Source organism: Platalea leucorodia, assembly GCF_965183815.1.
Source record: "Platalea leucorodia genome assembly, chromosome: 16".
NCBI lineage: Eukaryota > Metazoa > Chordata > Aves > Pelecaniformes > Threskiornithidae > Platalea > Platalea leucorodia.
In genome coordinates this window covers 7790262-7805654 of record NC_138838.1, presented here as the reverse complement: position 1 = coordinate 7805654, position 15393 = coordinate 7790262, and the positions used below count along the sequence as shown (strand labels likewise).

Sequence of the window (15393 nt, the reverse complement as noted above, 5' to 3'; positions counted from 1 at the left end):
TGGAGAGCATTGCCCTAAAGTGACAAATTTTATTGCTGTACATTAAACACGAGGAGAAGAAAAAAAATCAAACTCAAAGAAGCTCCCGAGAAGGAAGCTGGTTATGTTTTAACAGCAGCAATGGTTGTGGGAATTGTGTTAAACAGAGGGTATAAGGGAGGGAAATATTCTAGGGACTTCTGGGGGCCTGAAGGCCCTGAAGACTTAAATTCAGGAAATCGCTTTGGTTGTCTAACAAGAGGACGTTGTTTTGTCAAGTTAAAACATTCGTTTCAGTAGAGCAGGGTCAGCTTTATGTGTTACGATGAGCTACTTGGTCTCCATGAGTTGTGCCTTGGCCTGATGTCACGTGTGGGGTTCACCATGTGTTTCACCATCTAGAAATTATTCAAATAGAATTAAGCTCTGACAGTCGAAAGCCCGTGCTGTGTTACTGGCGCGGAATTTCTAAGAGGCCTGACCAGCGCAGTTACACACGCAGCGACTCGCGTTTGCCTAGAGGAGAATGAAGAGCAGAGGCTTTGGATGTGGGTATCGCATCAGAGGTACGCAGCTTATCCTAAATTATTTTAACTCCACTGTTTAATTCTCTTTTCTAGCTCAATGTTTGACTCAATAATTACTTGCATCTGACCAGAAGCAGAGGGAGTGGACTAGACTGGGGGGGGTTGCTATCAGTGACTGGATTTGGAGGTTGCCACTGCTAACGGAGGTGAGTTTTAATTTAGAATCAACCTGTACCTCGGAGTAACCACCTTAAAGAAGTTAAAGCACAGGTGAGTGCAACTTGCTGTTCCCATTTGTGCAGAACAGTCGCTGACGGCGCTCTCTCGTGCCACCTTCCCTGCAGCCGTCCTAGCCGTACGTAAGGGCGCTGCAGCAGGAGTCCTTTAAATCTTGATATTCAGAGAGTGCACAGAAACGCTTGATCTTTATCGTGACAACTCCTGATCAATGGCGACGTGGCAGCATTCACACAACGCTGATCCGTTTGTACCAAGCCATGGTGTGGAAGCTTTAAATGAGGCAGGAATATTTGTTCACCTGCCGTCTTCAGGAGCTGGTGAGCCGGCTCCTGTCAGCTCAAGCAAATGCAAACTTTAAACAATGATATTCTATAAGCACCTTGCTGAGATTAGTTACATCCCCACACGAGCATAAATTCACAAAATGGGCTGCAATGAGACGTTTCTCTATTGAGAAACAAGGAAGCACTAGCAGTTCTTGGAAGTTAGAGTGTTGAAATAGCAGACATCAGTATTTATCGGTATTTTTGACATACCAAAATTTTCCTCCTGTTGGTACATTTGGAAGAACGTGGCAAAGCCTGGTTCACCTGCTAGAGCTCCCCTTTTCAGTCTCTGCAGTACAGTTCAGGGTGCCATGAAAAACGGCAGAAGCATTAAGTCCCCCATCCAGATCTCTCCCCCCCATGAGCAATTGGGAAGTGATGCAGAAAGGACGCTCCCGAGCAAATAAACAAAACCAGCCACTGAACAAAGGAGGGAGAACCCAAGATCGTCTCCGTGCAGATGCTCGTAGTGCCATGTTGCTTTTCAGTGCCTTAACCCCACTATCAACCACAAAAACCTCTGTCCCTGCCTCGCTTCAAAATCCTCCTCTGCCGTTACCTGTTCTGTGCTCCGAAATGTCGGTTCTCTAGGCCAACTAGAAATGGAGGCGGCGGGCAGCGGGTGAGGTAGCTGGGCCCCAGCCGTGGCTGAAGCGATTCCCCGTTCAGAGCTGCGGCGGGGCCTTCTCCTGCTGTTCCTGAGACGAGTGCAGCACCTTGTCGCAGCTGTTGCGAAGGCTTTTCCTGGAGCAGCACCATTTCTAGCCCTAACGGTTACACGCGCACCGCAATACGAGCGCTGCCCCCGCTGTGACCCAGGCCCAGGCAGCACCGGCGTTGTAGGATAACGAGCCCCTCTCCCCCGGGCTCCCAGAGCTGCTGAAACGCTGCGTTTCATTGCACTTCCCGACAAGAGCAGTCCTGCTGCTTTACTTCTAATCTTGCAAGTAACACAGGCGAGAGCTGGAAGTGGTGGCCGCAAACCCGTGGAGCCGGAGACAGGTTGAATCTCAGCCTCAGCTCTCCTCAAAGTGCCAGTGGGGTTTCACATCACGGCTCTTTCGCACATGGAAGCAAAGCGCAGTCACAGGATAACGCTGGCTATTGACGTAGGTACAGATAGAGCTATCAACAGATATAAAAACATTCATTTGGTGCCTTCTTTTTCCTTTTATAAAATCCTTTTATAAATCCATCGTGACGACACTGTTGAAAGCTCAGGATACCAGAGAACATCTCAGGGAAAGAAGGGCGGTCTTTAAAGGACGTTTTTTTCCTCTGGGAATCCCGATAATAGACAGTAGACCTGATCTGGGGTATCTCCACCTCCCAGTCCCGGTGTGATTTCACACCTGTGTGGTTCTCCTGGAATGCGAATCCAGCTGGCAGCCCCGTGGCCGTGCCTAGAGCCCCCCGAGCTGGTCAGGGCTCTGATTCCCGTTCAGCGTAGGGCTAGATAACGATTTCCTGGAACTGGACCTGAGGAAACAAGCAGAGGTGACAGACGAGGCAAGCAGGCTGTTCCTGGTCCAGGAAGCAACGCGGGCAAGAGGCTCCCAGCCAGACCTGTCACCCCTTACACAACGGCCCTCACCCTCTGTACAGATACAGCCCCGCTTCCCGGTTTCCTGAGGCTCTGGAGCTGCCCCAATTCCACCCGCAGTCACCATGGACCAACAGCGCAAGGCCGTTTATAGTCCAACCATGCCACAGCAGCTTCGTTTGCTCCTGAGCTCACTGCAGCAATGAATTATGGAGGGAGGAACTCAGCTAACCTCATTTGGAGGAATTTACTTTCCTGGAATTGGCCTTTGGTGGCCATTAGTATTTACTGCGTTCCTGTATCTCCTATTTCTATTAGTCACAACAATAAAGCCATTACATTTGAACACAAAAGCCAAGCCCACTTACTTCACTTCCTCATACTTTTTGCCTCGATAAAAGTTACTCTTTTTAATCAGATACAGCAGCACCAGGTCACAAAAGAAAGCTCCCTGCAAACAGAAAGAACTTGTGTTTTATTTTCAGAGTAGAAGAGGAAGCGTTCTGATCTAATTAGCAATGAGCATTCATTAAAAAAGAATAATGTGTAGGGGCTGTGTTTTCCTTCATACTCCATGTCATCTTAGGGGTATTTAGACTACGGGGTACATTAACAAATGCCTTTAAGACAGGACACAGACACCTCACTGAGCAGCCAGAGTAGCAAAAACTCTGCTGAAGAAGATATAAACCAACCGTCCTGTAACAGCCAACCGAGGGATCGGGGTCCCAATACGTTACTTTAAGAAAATACATTCACTTACCGCTCCCATGAGAGCAAGCCCCGAACCGATATTGATAACGGTGGGAATGATGTTAAATTTCCCTGCCTAAAAGAAAAAAAGTCATGAAGTACTTAGTGAAAGAACAACCCAAAAAACAAACTTCAGGGTGTGGTGTTACACAGGGGAAGCTACCGGTGCCTGTGGGTGCGTTTTGTCAGCAACAAGCAGGCACGACCATAGATCTGCAGTGAACAATCTTGGAGGCTACAGGTCTGCGTGTGTCTCAGATCCAACTGTTCACAGCTACGTTTCTGTGCTTGTGTCATCCCTGGATTAGGCTTCTTTTTTCTGCAGTACATATGCATGAAAAACAAGTCTGGGGCATATTTACTTCCGTTGGACTTTACATGAGCCTGGTTTTAGGTAGAAGAGATGCAGATGCATCCACACTCCAGGTCATCTCCTTTCTCATACAGGGTTAGCTCCATGTAGATGAATGGCAAGAGCCCTGTCCTACGACAACCCAGAGAGGCTGTTCTCATCCCAGAGCTGCCTCCCCACTAAGAAATGTCTCCCCACTTCTTCCTCTCCGGCCTCAGAAACACTCGGGCCCGGGAACTCACCTTGCCATTCACCATCACGTCAAAGCGGATTCCATACGCTTTAATGAGCGTCCGGTAGTCGACCCCCTCAGCATCCCGGTAATATTTGGCAAACCTGGAATGCAACAATACTGATTTTAACTCCATAATCCGCCCCCCCCCCAAGAACCCATCTGAATTCACCTATCTCTTCAAACAGATCTATTCCCCCATCAAAACCAGCTCTAGCTTGCCACGAGCATGACTCCCTCCCTCCGCTGAAGCGGCGCGCTTGGCTGGGGCAGTGCCTGGCACAGTCCGACCTGGTACTGCTTCACTGCCAGCCTCCAACGCCTGCAAGTCAAACCAGCTCAGCCCGACTGTGGTACTGCGTCGTGTTCTCCTCTTTACTTACCTGAAGTTGTACCCAGAAGAGATGGACTTTTCTGCAAACTTGTTATCCAGCCGGCTAAAAGAATAGTGAGGATTACATTCAGAAGGGGCTTTATCAAGATCACAGTTCCATTCAATCTGAATTCCTATCACACCACCCTTAATGAAAGAGAGAGACAGTGTGAGTTGTTTTTAAGCTCAGTTCAATAAATTTGTCAGATCCTTGGGCAAGTTTTCCCCAGGGACAAGAACAGCTGCATTTCTGGTCACAGACACAAGCACACACACTGCTGGATGGGCGAAGTTCATGCTTGTGGTACTAGTCACATCACACACAACCCTAGCTTTCCCTGTGCTGCTATCCTAGGAGGAGATTTCTCATCCCAGGACACTGATTTAAGTGGCTGTAACATATTTCAGTGGAGAAGACGCTCTTTTATGCAGGGCTGAGGTTCACAAGTGCAGAAGCCAGCACAAAGCCTGCACTCTCTCCCCCTGTGCTTCCCGGGACGCCTCAGACTGGCTCCATCTTCCCCCCCGTGCTTCGCACACTGGGTCGCAGCCTGTTTGGTGCTGCAGCCCTGGCTCTTCATGCAGAAATGTGTCCGTTTCCCACAGGGGAAGCCTCCCGGGGCATTCTCTGAGCAGAGGAGCCCCACTGGCCTTCCAGAGTCCTGGGTTTAAACCAATGGTGTAGTAATGTTGAAATTAAACAAAGAAACCCTGCTGGCAGAGTAGCGGTTTGGGCAGCCCTGAATAACAGATAACTGACCCGACCATCTCTTCCAGAGGACCTACCTCGCCCTGCCTCTCATTCCCTGGGGACAGGATAAACGGGACCAGTGTGATTTTAAGAACCAGCATCTCTCCACTGCACCCTGGACAGGAGGCAGGTCCCCGGGCAGTCGCCAGCGGCTCTCCTCACGGCCACCCAGCGAGCGGTACAGCCAGCTGGGAAGCCACATGAGCCCGAGGGGCACTCCTACCTCCGAGGCCATTTCCTGGAAGTCGCTCCCAGCCCACCGGACGATGTTCCCCAGGAGGAAGATGGGGCAGTAGGGATGCTCCGTGCTGTAGCGGCAGCTCTTCAGGTAGGACTCATTGTTGGTTGCCAGCACATTCATCCTGCATGTAAGGAAGAGGGAAATCCACCTTGTCTCCCTCTTTGCTTGCCTGCACAGCCTACGCCACCAAGACTGCAGAGACAAGAGACTTCAACACCCCTTGTGCACAACAAAAATGGCACCTTGCCACCAGCCTTGTCACCCTGTGAGCCTCTCCACTGCTGGCCCAGGGAAAGCAGTCTGCCCCCACAAAAATGACCTCCAGGCCCCACGGGGACTAGGCCAGCTGAATCTGGGCTCAAGAAAGGACTCAGATGGAGCGGGTTGCCAGAGTGCTCCAGGGCCACCTGGTTTTCTCAAGGAAAAAAAATAAAGATGCTAGAAATGTCTAGCTGAGCCTGGGAGAATAGCAAGAACACACTCCTTTCTGCACTTCTTTATTTTGTTCGTATTGTAGCAGCAAATGCAAACACATATTTTTAAACTTGAATTTTCCCAGCCTTGTCCAGGCACCTTCATTTTTATGGAAGAAGAGGAATATCTGGGAGCAGAAGCAGCTCAGGAACCTGACTATGCACTGGCTGCTGGATAGATCCATCTGCCTTAGAAGCTCTGGTGCGTCCCATGCTGCAGGAGCCATCGCAAACCTCATGTGGTGAAGGACAGCTTTATCCCAGTTGCTCTCTGAGAAGCTCTGAGCCCTCATTATCTCCTTGTTCCCACACAGCCTGCAGCCAAAGGCCTCTCCCTGTGCCTTAGAAGAGGGAATTTCCGCCTCCCCACCCCGACCCACAGGCAGGAGAAGGACAGTGAAGCAAACCGAGGCTATTGGTTCTGTGATGGAGAGGACGGAGGCATCTCCGAGCACCTGCACTTACTTGGAGAACTTAAACTTGGGGAAGCGGATTGAGTTCTTGATGTAAACAGTGAAGTTTTCTGCACTGGCGAGAAGCGGTTTCCTGGAAGAGAAGGGTTTGTTGTCTGTTTTACGCTTGTACCCTGCCCGCTTGTTTACACAGGAAGCGCCACTTTAGAAACAGCTGGGTTTCATCCCATGGTGTTAGGCCAGCCGTGCCACTGTCCCCACGCTGCCAGCAAGGAGTTGGTGAGGAGCCTGCAGGTTGAGGGGAAGCCCTGAGAGCTGGAAGAGCCCTGGGACAGCCAGTGAGCCAAGCAGTGGGGCGCAGAGGGCCAGTCCTGCCAGGGAGCCACGCAGAGCTCCCTCCTGCACGGGAACAGCCAACATTCAAGCAAGCGTCCGAGCAGAGAGAACCCAGAAACCACCCTGAGTGACACACAAGCCAAGCAGCTCAAGCTTGGAAACAGCATAGGACGGCCACGTACTTGGGCTTGGACCTTTTCTCCACTGGGCACCAGGCCAGTATCTCACAAGTCCTTCTGATGCTGTCTCTGTCTTTCAAACAACGGCCAGTCTTAATCCCTGCAGCACAGACATCACAGAAAAGGTCAGGCAGAGCAGCCACCTCCTCTCCTCGCCTACAGGGCACATCAAAATCAGATGCTTTTCACTGCCACCCTAAGCCCTCCTCCCTGCTATGAAAGGGTCTCAGCTGGAACAACCACTCTCTTGTTGCTTCTCTGAGCAGCCCGGGGTGCTTTGGCCCAGTCACCACAGAGCTGTAAGCAAGGCAGCAATCTTAATAAAAGATAGTAAAGAAAAGAAAGTCCTTGCTGCTTTCTGTCACCAGAGATCTCTGGGGTTGTAACCAGGCTGATGCCTCTGAAGGAACCCACTTCTACAAGAAACAGTACAGGAGGAGAGAACCTTCCCTTACCATTGCCAGCCACCACTGCTTCCCCTGCCGGGCAGTCCTCGTCCTTGTAACACAGGGCATCGGGAATGCTGACACTCTGCAAAGTGGAAGAGGACAGAAGTGAGACCTGTGACAGGACACGAGACCCAGAGGGGTAAGAAAGTCCTGCTGATGTGGGGTGAATCCTCTGTAGGATGGTGGACACTGAAAACGTGCAGCTGAAGTGGTAACTGCAGGTCATGTGCAAATAGCTCGACAGTATCGCACCACGAGCAACACCATGGTTCAGCTACGCCATCCTGCTTTTGGGCTCTGCTCAGTCCGGAGAGGGACAGGCTGTGGAAAAACCCAGGCATCACCCACCACTCACCAAAACCAAGCAGAAGGCCACAGTACTTCACCTGAAGAGATAACCCTACCTTTGATTTAAGCTACAAGCACCCTGAGCTCAAAATTACCCTTCTCTTGGCTGCCCGCCAGGTTAACGCAGCCGCTAGAGGACAGCCGCGTCCTGAACAAGCAAGCTGTGCCCTCGGCCTGGGCTACCCCTCTGCTTGTGCTACGGAAATTTAATCTCTGCTACGTGGAGACAACACTCCCTGGACAGCCAGTGTCCTCCTCCCCCAGGCTCCAGCCCATTCTGAACCACGTCTCCACAGAGGACTTTTCAACATGACATGGAAAGACCTCATGCCTCTGACCCGTAAGGCACGTTCTGGAAGGTACCAAGCACCTTCCCGTGTCCTGAAGGTAACGAAAGCCTGAATGTTCAGCCCTTTCCAGGATGGGGCTCTTAGAAAGTCTCCTCTAACTGTAGCTTGCCTGAGTCACCTCACAGTTGTTTTCCCATGGCCTTTTCTGACCCTGAGCAATCACTGTTCTGGTCTCATCTCCAGCTGGGCAGATGTCCAACACCTTCAGCTAAAGTCAGCAAGACTCTACATGATCAGTGCCTCTGGAAATTAAGACAGCTGAATCTCCCAGGTTTGCAGTAACCAGTCTGATTTTCCCAACTGCGATATTACACTACAGAGAAAAACCATTCGCCTTTCATCCCTCCCGTGTTCGTTGCTCCCCAGGAGTCCTCTGTCAGTTCTTACCCCAGTTTTGTAGGGGTCTGGGGGCCAAGGGGCTCAGTTCTTCCTACCTCAGGACACGTGGCTTGCCTCTGGTCTGGGGTCACAATCAGATTCGTCATGACAAAGAAGACATTTTCACCCTAGAATAAACAAAGGAAGGCAGGAAGAGTTAGAAAACCTGTTTTACTCTTAAAGTACCCGTTACCAGGAGGATGGAGTTCTCTCAGCGCCCTTTGTCTGGATATTTGTTTGGATGAGGTCGGCGGGTCTCTATGGCTTAAGGGGTTCTGCATCAGAGATTGCGCTAATTTGGTGAGCGGACTGCTGAGCCTTGCCTTGCTGGCTGCTCGGCAAGTGCTTGTCCTCCTTTTCCGTAAGGACACGGTGCCTGATCAGGGATCAAGGCCCTGTTGCACTGCAGAGCTGTGGGTGCTTGTTCTCAGCCAGGGTCAGGCTGGCCGCCCCAGCTGCGCTGTTACAAGCCCGCGCTCACGGAGCAGGGCAGCAGGGCACAGCGCAGGAGCAGATTTAGTGCAACACTGTGGACCTGCAATAAAACAGAACAGAGCACTTCTAGCACGGCTGTAACAGAGAGAATACAGATCGCTTTATCGAGCCATTGGGATGACTGTCTGAGACATGCAAGGAGAGACTTGACTGCAATTTCATCCCTAAAATCCTTATTTCTGGCAGTGTAGTGTTTCCTCTGTATTTAGGCAAAGCCACAATATGCATAGCTGACTCCCGTTCTAAAGCCTTCCTTTCTTTGCATGTTTACAACTTCTATTTGGTCCCTTCTCCACATACAGCAAAAAGTTAAAATAATTAACTTCTCCCCTGAATGGTTTCCCCTTAACAACCAACCACCAAAACAAACCACAGGAAAAACAAGCCTGAAGACAGTTGTACAGTCAGCAAGAAGGGCGAGAAAGCAGCTTACCACGGCTCTACAGATGGAGGCTGGTTTGTCACTCAGAAGTGCAATGAATGCCAAAATAAACCATGAGCTTCTACCATTTCTGCTCCGTACCGTGCGGATGTGGGAAAGGGAGGAGGGTCAGCACCAGGCTGCAGCTACAGAAACATGGGTTGTCTCTGGGGAGCCCGGCTCTCATCACACCGAGAGGGCGCACATAACCATTACAGCCAGCCCCCGGTCCTGGCGTGAGGCAGGGCAGCCCCGAGCATCTCGGACAAAAAGTCCTCACCCACGACAGGAACCAGCAGCGCGTCAAGCCCTGCTACCTGTAACGCTGGTTGCTTGCGTCAGCGAGCACCTGATGGTGAAATACCTGATCAGGAGCAAACTCTGGACCCGCGACCCCACAAGGCTGCTCCGAACCACAACAGGGAACGAGACGTTTCTGCAAACTTGTCAGAGAACAAGCCCCAGAAAGCAACGAGTGAAGGATTCACCAGGTGAATCCTTGGGGTTAAGCTTAATTTGGGGATTAAGCTTAATGTAGAGCATTCACCTGGTGAATCCTTGCTCTACATTAAGCTTAACCCCAAAATGCCACTCATTCCCCCTGTCCGAGGGCATGCTCAGCCCTCAGTGGTGAATTTCAGCACACCGAGTGCCTGCCATTTATTCCGGAGTCTCTCAGAAACCCCCTTCCATCACACAGCCCTGCCTGTTGCACAGAAAAATCAGCGATCTCAGGTTTCCGCCCACGAGAGCGGAGCTCGGCGCTCTCTCATCTGGCTCGCTCTCCTTCCCTCGCCGTGCTTTGCGTGGGGTGCGTTCACCACAGGTCCCAGCAGCGCTTCGGGACACAGGAACGGCTGTTCTCAGCAGGAGGGGCACGTCGGTCAGCAGCTGCACTGGTGGGCTCAGGAGAGCTGCCCACTCTGTGGGGGGAAACGGGGTTTCTCCCAACCCTCACTGCCTCCTGCTCCACTGCTCAGGTCTCTCCAGCACAAACCAGCCCACCCAGACCCACCAACAGCGCAGGGCTCTCCCTCCAAAGCGAAATAAGAGATTATGCAGTAGTTAGCAGAGCAAGTCACTTAATGCACTCGTAGCAGGCATTCAGATACTCCTAAAAACCCACATGGGACGCATCTCATGGCTGACCTGAGACATTCAGCAGATGAACAGTCATCAGCACACAGAGCAGGAAAGCTCATGAGATGTCTACGTTTGCATTCACAGTCCACAGAAGTTGCTGAGTTTCACTGTGAGCCCAGGGTCTAACATCACCGTGGCTGCTGGAGGCTGATGTACGCTGGGGCAGACTGCAGTGGTACTGGATTCAATGTTGTAGACTGATTGCCCAGTCATGTTTGGCTTCATGATGCTGTAGCCCAGACATCTGCGCCGCAGAGCACACCAGCCCAGAGGCAGAGACAGCTATCTTTACCCAGCACACCACACCACAATGAGCCAACAAGCAGTAATGAGAACATTGAGTCACAGGAGAAACCTCTGACAAGCTAAAATACTGGTCAGCATCACCATTTCATTTCTGGGTGCGCACACCAGCCACCTGCTAAGTGTCCCAGGGCTTCCACACAGCTTGAACACGAGGCACCGCAAGCAGGCTCGGCCCTTCCCGCTCCACAGCACGTGTTGGGCTGAGACCGACAGCTTGCAGTGAGGCTTTGCGTTGAAATTGGTGGAGATGCAGAGCACAGATTCATAGGTCTGAGTAAACACGGGCTGCAGCCGGAGGAAGGTGAAGTTTTATTCTTATGTACAGACAAGTAAATTGTTCAATTTACAGCTTCCTGCCCCCTGCCAGCACAGGGCCCTGATTTTCCCCTCACACCTTTCCGTGCACAGGCGGTAGACACTAGCAGGGAAAGCACAAACAGCCGCTGGCAAGCACAGCGGGGCAATTTCCAGCCTGGTGCCAGGCCACTCTGCTGCCACCTTTTCCCCGTAAGCATCAGTTATGCACCTCACTTTGTTCAAGCCAAGGAAGCAGCAAGGCAGGTGTAGCCAGACACATTTCAAGCAACCCTCATCACTCACATTGCACCACATTTTCTTTCCATCTCCCACCCGCTCCGGGCTGCCCCGTGCATGCCTGCTCTAGCCCTGGAAAGGAGGCAAGCAGACGCTTTGCTCAGCCGAGCAGTCCCACTGAAGTCCACAGGACTTCTGCTTGCAAAACTCTGCTTGCCAGGCATCATGGACCTTTGCGAGAGAGACAAGGCTGCATTGACATTTGCTGGAAAGACCAAAGAGAAGGCACAGCACTGCTTTCTTGTAGCCCACCTCCTACTTATTCATAGGAAAGACCTGGATACACCACTTCAGCCTATCCACCAGCCACCACGCTGGAAGATGTCTTTCCAGCTGAACAGCAGAGACGATAGCAGCGGGGTGATGCCAACCTGTGGAGGGATGACGTAGTCTGCGACATCCCACAGCCTCTCCCCCAGCTCCGAGGTGTTGGTGAAGGCTACTCCTTTCAGCTTGGTGATGACAGAGCTCTGGACAGATGTGTCTGTGTCCTGATAGCCTTTCTTGACAACAAACACCCACCTGTGAAGAACACAGCAGGCAGCGGCATTAGCAAGTGGGGTTGGGAACAAGTTAGCCAGAGAAGATTTACACCAACACCAAACACCGTTCAAGGGCAAATCAAAACATGCCAGTGACACCAAACCCTCTGCAACTACTACTACAAATTTTGAATAAACTCTTTGACACAAGCTGTGCTTATCTGCAGCGCTGGAGGAAGAGTCAGGACGAAGACCTCACACGCAGCGAAAGGTGTAAAGACTGGTCATGGGGTAAAAACCCAAGCCTCCTGCCTCCCTGTCCTGTGCTACGCTCAGCAATGTCAATGGATAGAGGGGAAGGCAGGGCTCTGTTTTCCTCAAGATGAAAAATAATAAAAGCTTTTGCAAGTTGCAATGAAGAGTGTGGTTGGTTTCACAAATACATGACTCGCTCCCATTTTAGCAGCCTGCCATTAGGCTACCAGTCCAGCAACAGACCATGGCTGGGGAGGTGCAACTCCTGCAGGCGAGCTGAATATTACTAACAGAAACCCGTAGGGAATATTCTCAGCTGGATACAGGATCTTTTGTAAGCCAGTGCGATGGTAACAACCTGAGTGCGCCCTGGCCTCTGTGCTGGGCTTCAGGCTTCTCGCTGCACACCTGCAAGAGCCGCTGCCTCGCTAAGCAGCCCAGAGAAAAGCTTTGCTTGCTTCTCCCCACTGGAAGCAGCAAGAGCTGGGTGAAAACCTCTCTGGCTTAAATGAAATGCTTCCAGCTTCCCCACAATACTGCCAAAGTCACCTGCCGAGACAACAAAAATCGCCCAGACCGCTGAAGAAGCCAAGGGTGCCGGGGCAGGCTCTGGGGGAGGGCCGCAGGCTGCGTTTGCTGGCACAGCTCCCCTTCGCAGTGCACCGGCCGGGAGCGCACCGCTGCACACAGAAAGCGAAAGCAGCCGTTTCTGCGGCTGAGCAGCACTGACATGTGCTGCCCTTCACCTGCTACTTGTGACAAACCTGAATAATAACATTTGCCACCCCTGTGAAGTTTCCTACTTCCCTCTTTTTGCCAGAACACTGGTTTTCTCTCCCAGGAGGGCTCGGAAGCAGCCCCTTACATTTTCCGCAGCGACTCAGGGAGGAAATGGCAGCTACGTGCAAGATACGATCCAGAGGGGTTTGACGATCACAACCCCCGAGGCAGCCTCTGAACAGATAGGGGTATGTGATCAAGCAGACATCAGGCTAACGCTAACCACCTCCGCGATAAACCGAAAGCCCTCAGCCACAAAGCAGTCACCATCAGTGACCTGCCAAAGGTTTGCAGAAGGCAATAGATGCCTAGGGAAGAAAACAGCCAGTATGGCCCAGTCTCTGAACACTCGTGCTCACTGGTCATGCTATATCCCTCTTGGACGGAGGATGTGTCCTCAGCAACGCTATCTACAGGATTCCTCCTTTAGCAGCTAATACATGCCAGACTGCTGAGACTTCATCTCTGCCCTGCTCACTAAAGCAGGCTCTGGAATCGTACACATTTCTATAAATAAACCCAGCTGTAAAAATGACTGCTATATTGGAGCAGTGAAAACACGAGGTGTGAGAAAGGTGAAGGGACTCAGAAGCACAGACAGTGAGGGTAAAGATTTACGAATCGCATCCTCCAAAGCCCCAGAAACTCAGGAAGCAATGGCACGGGCATCACATAGGCTGGATAATTCCAGGCCTGACCTGCAAACTGCAAGGAGCATTGCTGTTTGTTACAGGTCAGCGTGACCAGCCTCTTGCAGAACTGGGCCTTTCTAGCTAGGTGCTCCAGCTATCTCCACGCCCACTCGCCCTGCTCTGAAATAAATGCAAGGCAGCTGACATTCACGCTGCCTCAGCCTCCACAATCCTGGCTGCTGCAGCCCACTCCAGCAAAGAAAACTGCCACTTTGTGCTTGCTTCCCTCCCATTTAGACTTGAACGTGTCATGCAGCCGTGCAGACAAGCCAGGTTTGTCCCAAGGCTCAGCAACCGTGGCCATAAATGCTATTGTTTCTAATGAGTCAGGTGTTAAGGTTTGGCACCATTCCCACCGAATACAGAAATAAAGGCGTAAATAATGCAGTACAAAGCCATAGTGCCTTTTGATCTATTTTTAACCCAACGTTAATCTGGAAGGCAGAGCTGAATCTAGCAATCCCTAGCAGGTGAAAAATCAGATATAATCTATCAGATGTTACAAAATCCAGCTGTATAAACAAGCTTAACTATCTGCATTAAAATCATAAGGCATAGCACGCTGTCACTGTATGCAGAGTATCCTACATTAATCTTCATCACAACACAGCAAGCAAACACAAGCGCAGCAGTATGTGAAATGCAGGGTGATTCTTACCCCACCAGGTAAGCCAGGATGGAGAGCTGCACCACTCGATAGAGAATCCCCACCTTCTTGTTCTTCGCAATGACGTATTTCTCTGTTTTATAATCAAAGAGTGATAGAAATAAACCCTTCCAAGCCACCTGCCCCATGCTCCCGGCTCGCTCTGTACCGGTGGCTGAAGCAGGCAGCAGCGTTTGCAGCTCGCATTATCCACACGTGCTCTGCATGGAAACCTGACACACCAACCCCTTCAGAGCGAGAGGCTGATCTCCTCCCTCCTGTCAGCTGCTCGCCGGCAGCAGCTCTCGGGTCGGTAACCGGCAGCTGCACTAACACGAGATCCTTCCTTAGCTGCTTTCCAGCTAATTCATCCTCTGGGGAAGCCCCCGCCTCAGTTTTGCCCCCAAGCTTCATTCTCTCCCCAACAGTCACAAAATATTTATAATAAAACATGTTACAACATGAAGCCATGTTACAGCATCCAAGGCGACAGAGCTACAGTCTCTCGCTGTTAGGTATTAAAGCCTTCCTTCAGCCTTTACATGATGGCAAAGCACCTGGTTAAATTTTTCATTTCTTGAGCATTTGCATGAGGAAGGAGAACTTGGGTCCTTACCAGTTATCCAAAATACCTGTCCGGTTACTACATCTTCCCACCAAAAAAACCCAACAACTTAAGGAACTAATAAATAAATTCTGCATACAGGCAAGGGATCGATCACCATTACATCTCACTAAAATGCACAGCGAGTGCTGAGCTAGGCACATATAGATATAGAACATACCATCCGATGAAATACCAAAGGGAAAGTAACAGTTTAACCCTCACTGAGATAAGAGTTGTTTACCAGCCGGTAGTGCAAGAAATGACTCCCAGTCTAACAAAGAGAGGCAATTGCATGTGCAAGGACACGAACTGATCATTACTTAAACCAAGAAGGGCGGACGCTGTCTCCTGGCTAAGGAGGGAACAGAACGAGCTCCGAGGTGGAAAATGAAGTAAGCCGGGAGCTTCCAGCAGCCTGGCTAAAAGAAATAACGTACCTCACCAAGAGGAGATCCAGCAGCAAGCTGGGATCCGAACTGGAGCGTGCCTTTTCTGGAGGGATCCCGTACCTGTGCACCGACGGGAGATGTCTCCCACGGGGGTCTTCTGGGATGGGGCTGCTCATAGGCTGAATCTATTAGAGCGTCTGTCAGAGACACGAGGGGGTGTATCAGGTACACAGTGCAGGGTTTACTGTGCTCACGCATGAGCACCCAATTAGCTTACACCTGAGCACCCAATTAGCTCATGGGGCTTTGTCAGGACCAGGAAGGCTCTTGAGATTAAACA

General features: G+C 51.1%; 1 protein-coding gene across 12 annotated transcripts in view; it reads right to left on the bottom strand.

Moving 5' to 3' along the window:
• Nucleotides 1-53: 53 nt before the first annotated feature.
• ITGAE (integrin subunit alpha E) overlaps nt 54-15393 on the bottom strand; it is a gene marked incomplete at its 5' end in the record, with an annotated part of 59015 nt that continues 43675 nt past the window's right edge. For 5 of the 12 annotated variants that reach the window (XM_082328435.1, XM_082328432.1, XM_082328434.1 and 2 more), the window contains 10 exons: nt 54-2551; nt 2984-3066; nt 3379-3444; nt 3963-4056; nt 4336-4472; nt 5300-5438; nt 6256-6336; nt 6722-6818; nt 7174-7249; nt 8300-8371. In XM_082328435.1, coding sequence (XP_082184561.1) covers nt 2476-2551; nt 2984-3066; nt 3379-3444; nt 3963-4056; nt 4336-4472; nt 5300-5438; nt 6256-6336; nt 6722-6818; nt 7174-7249; nt 8300-8371 — 921 coding nt within the window. In that variant the 3' untranslated portion in view covers nt 54-2475. The other 7 variants (XM_082328436.1, XR_014229983.1, XR_014229984.1 and 4 more) reach the window with 7 other exon arrangements.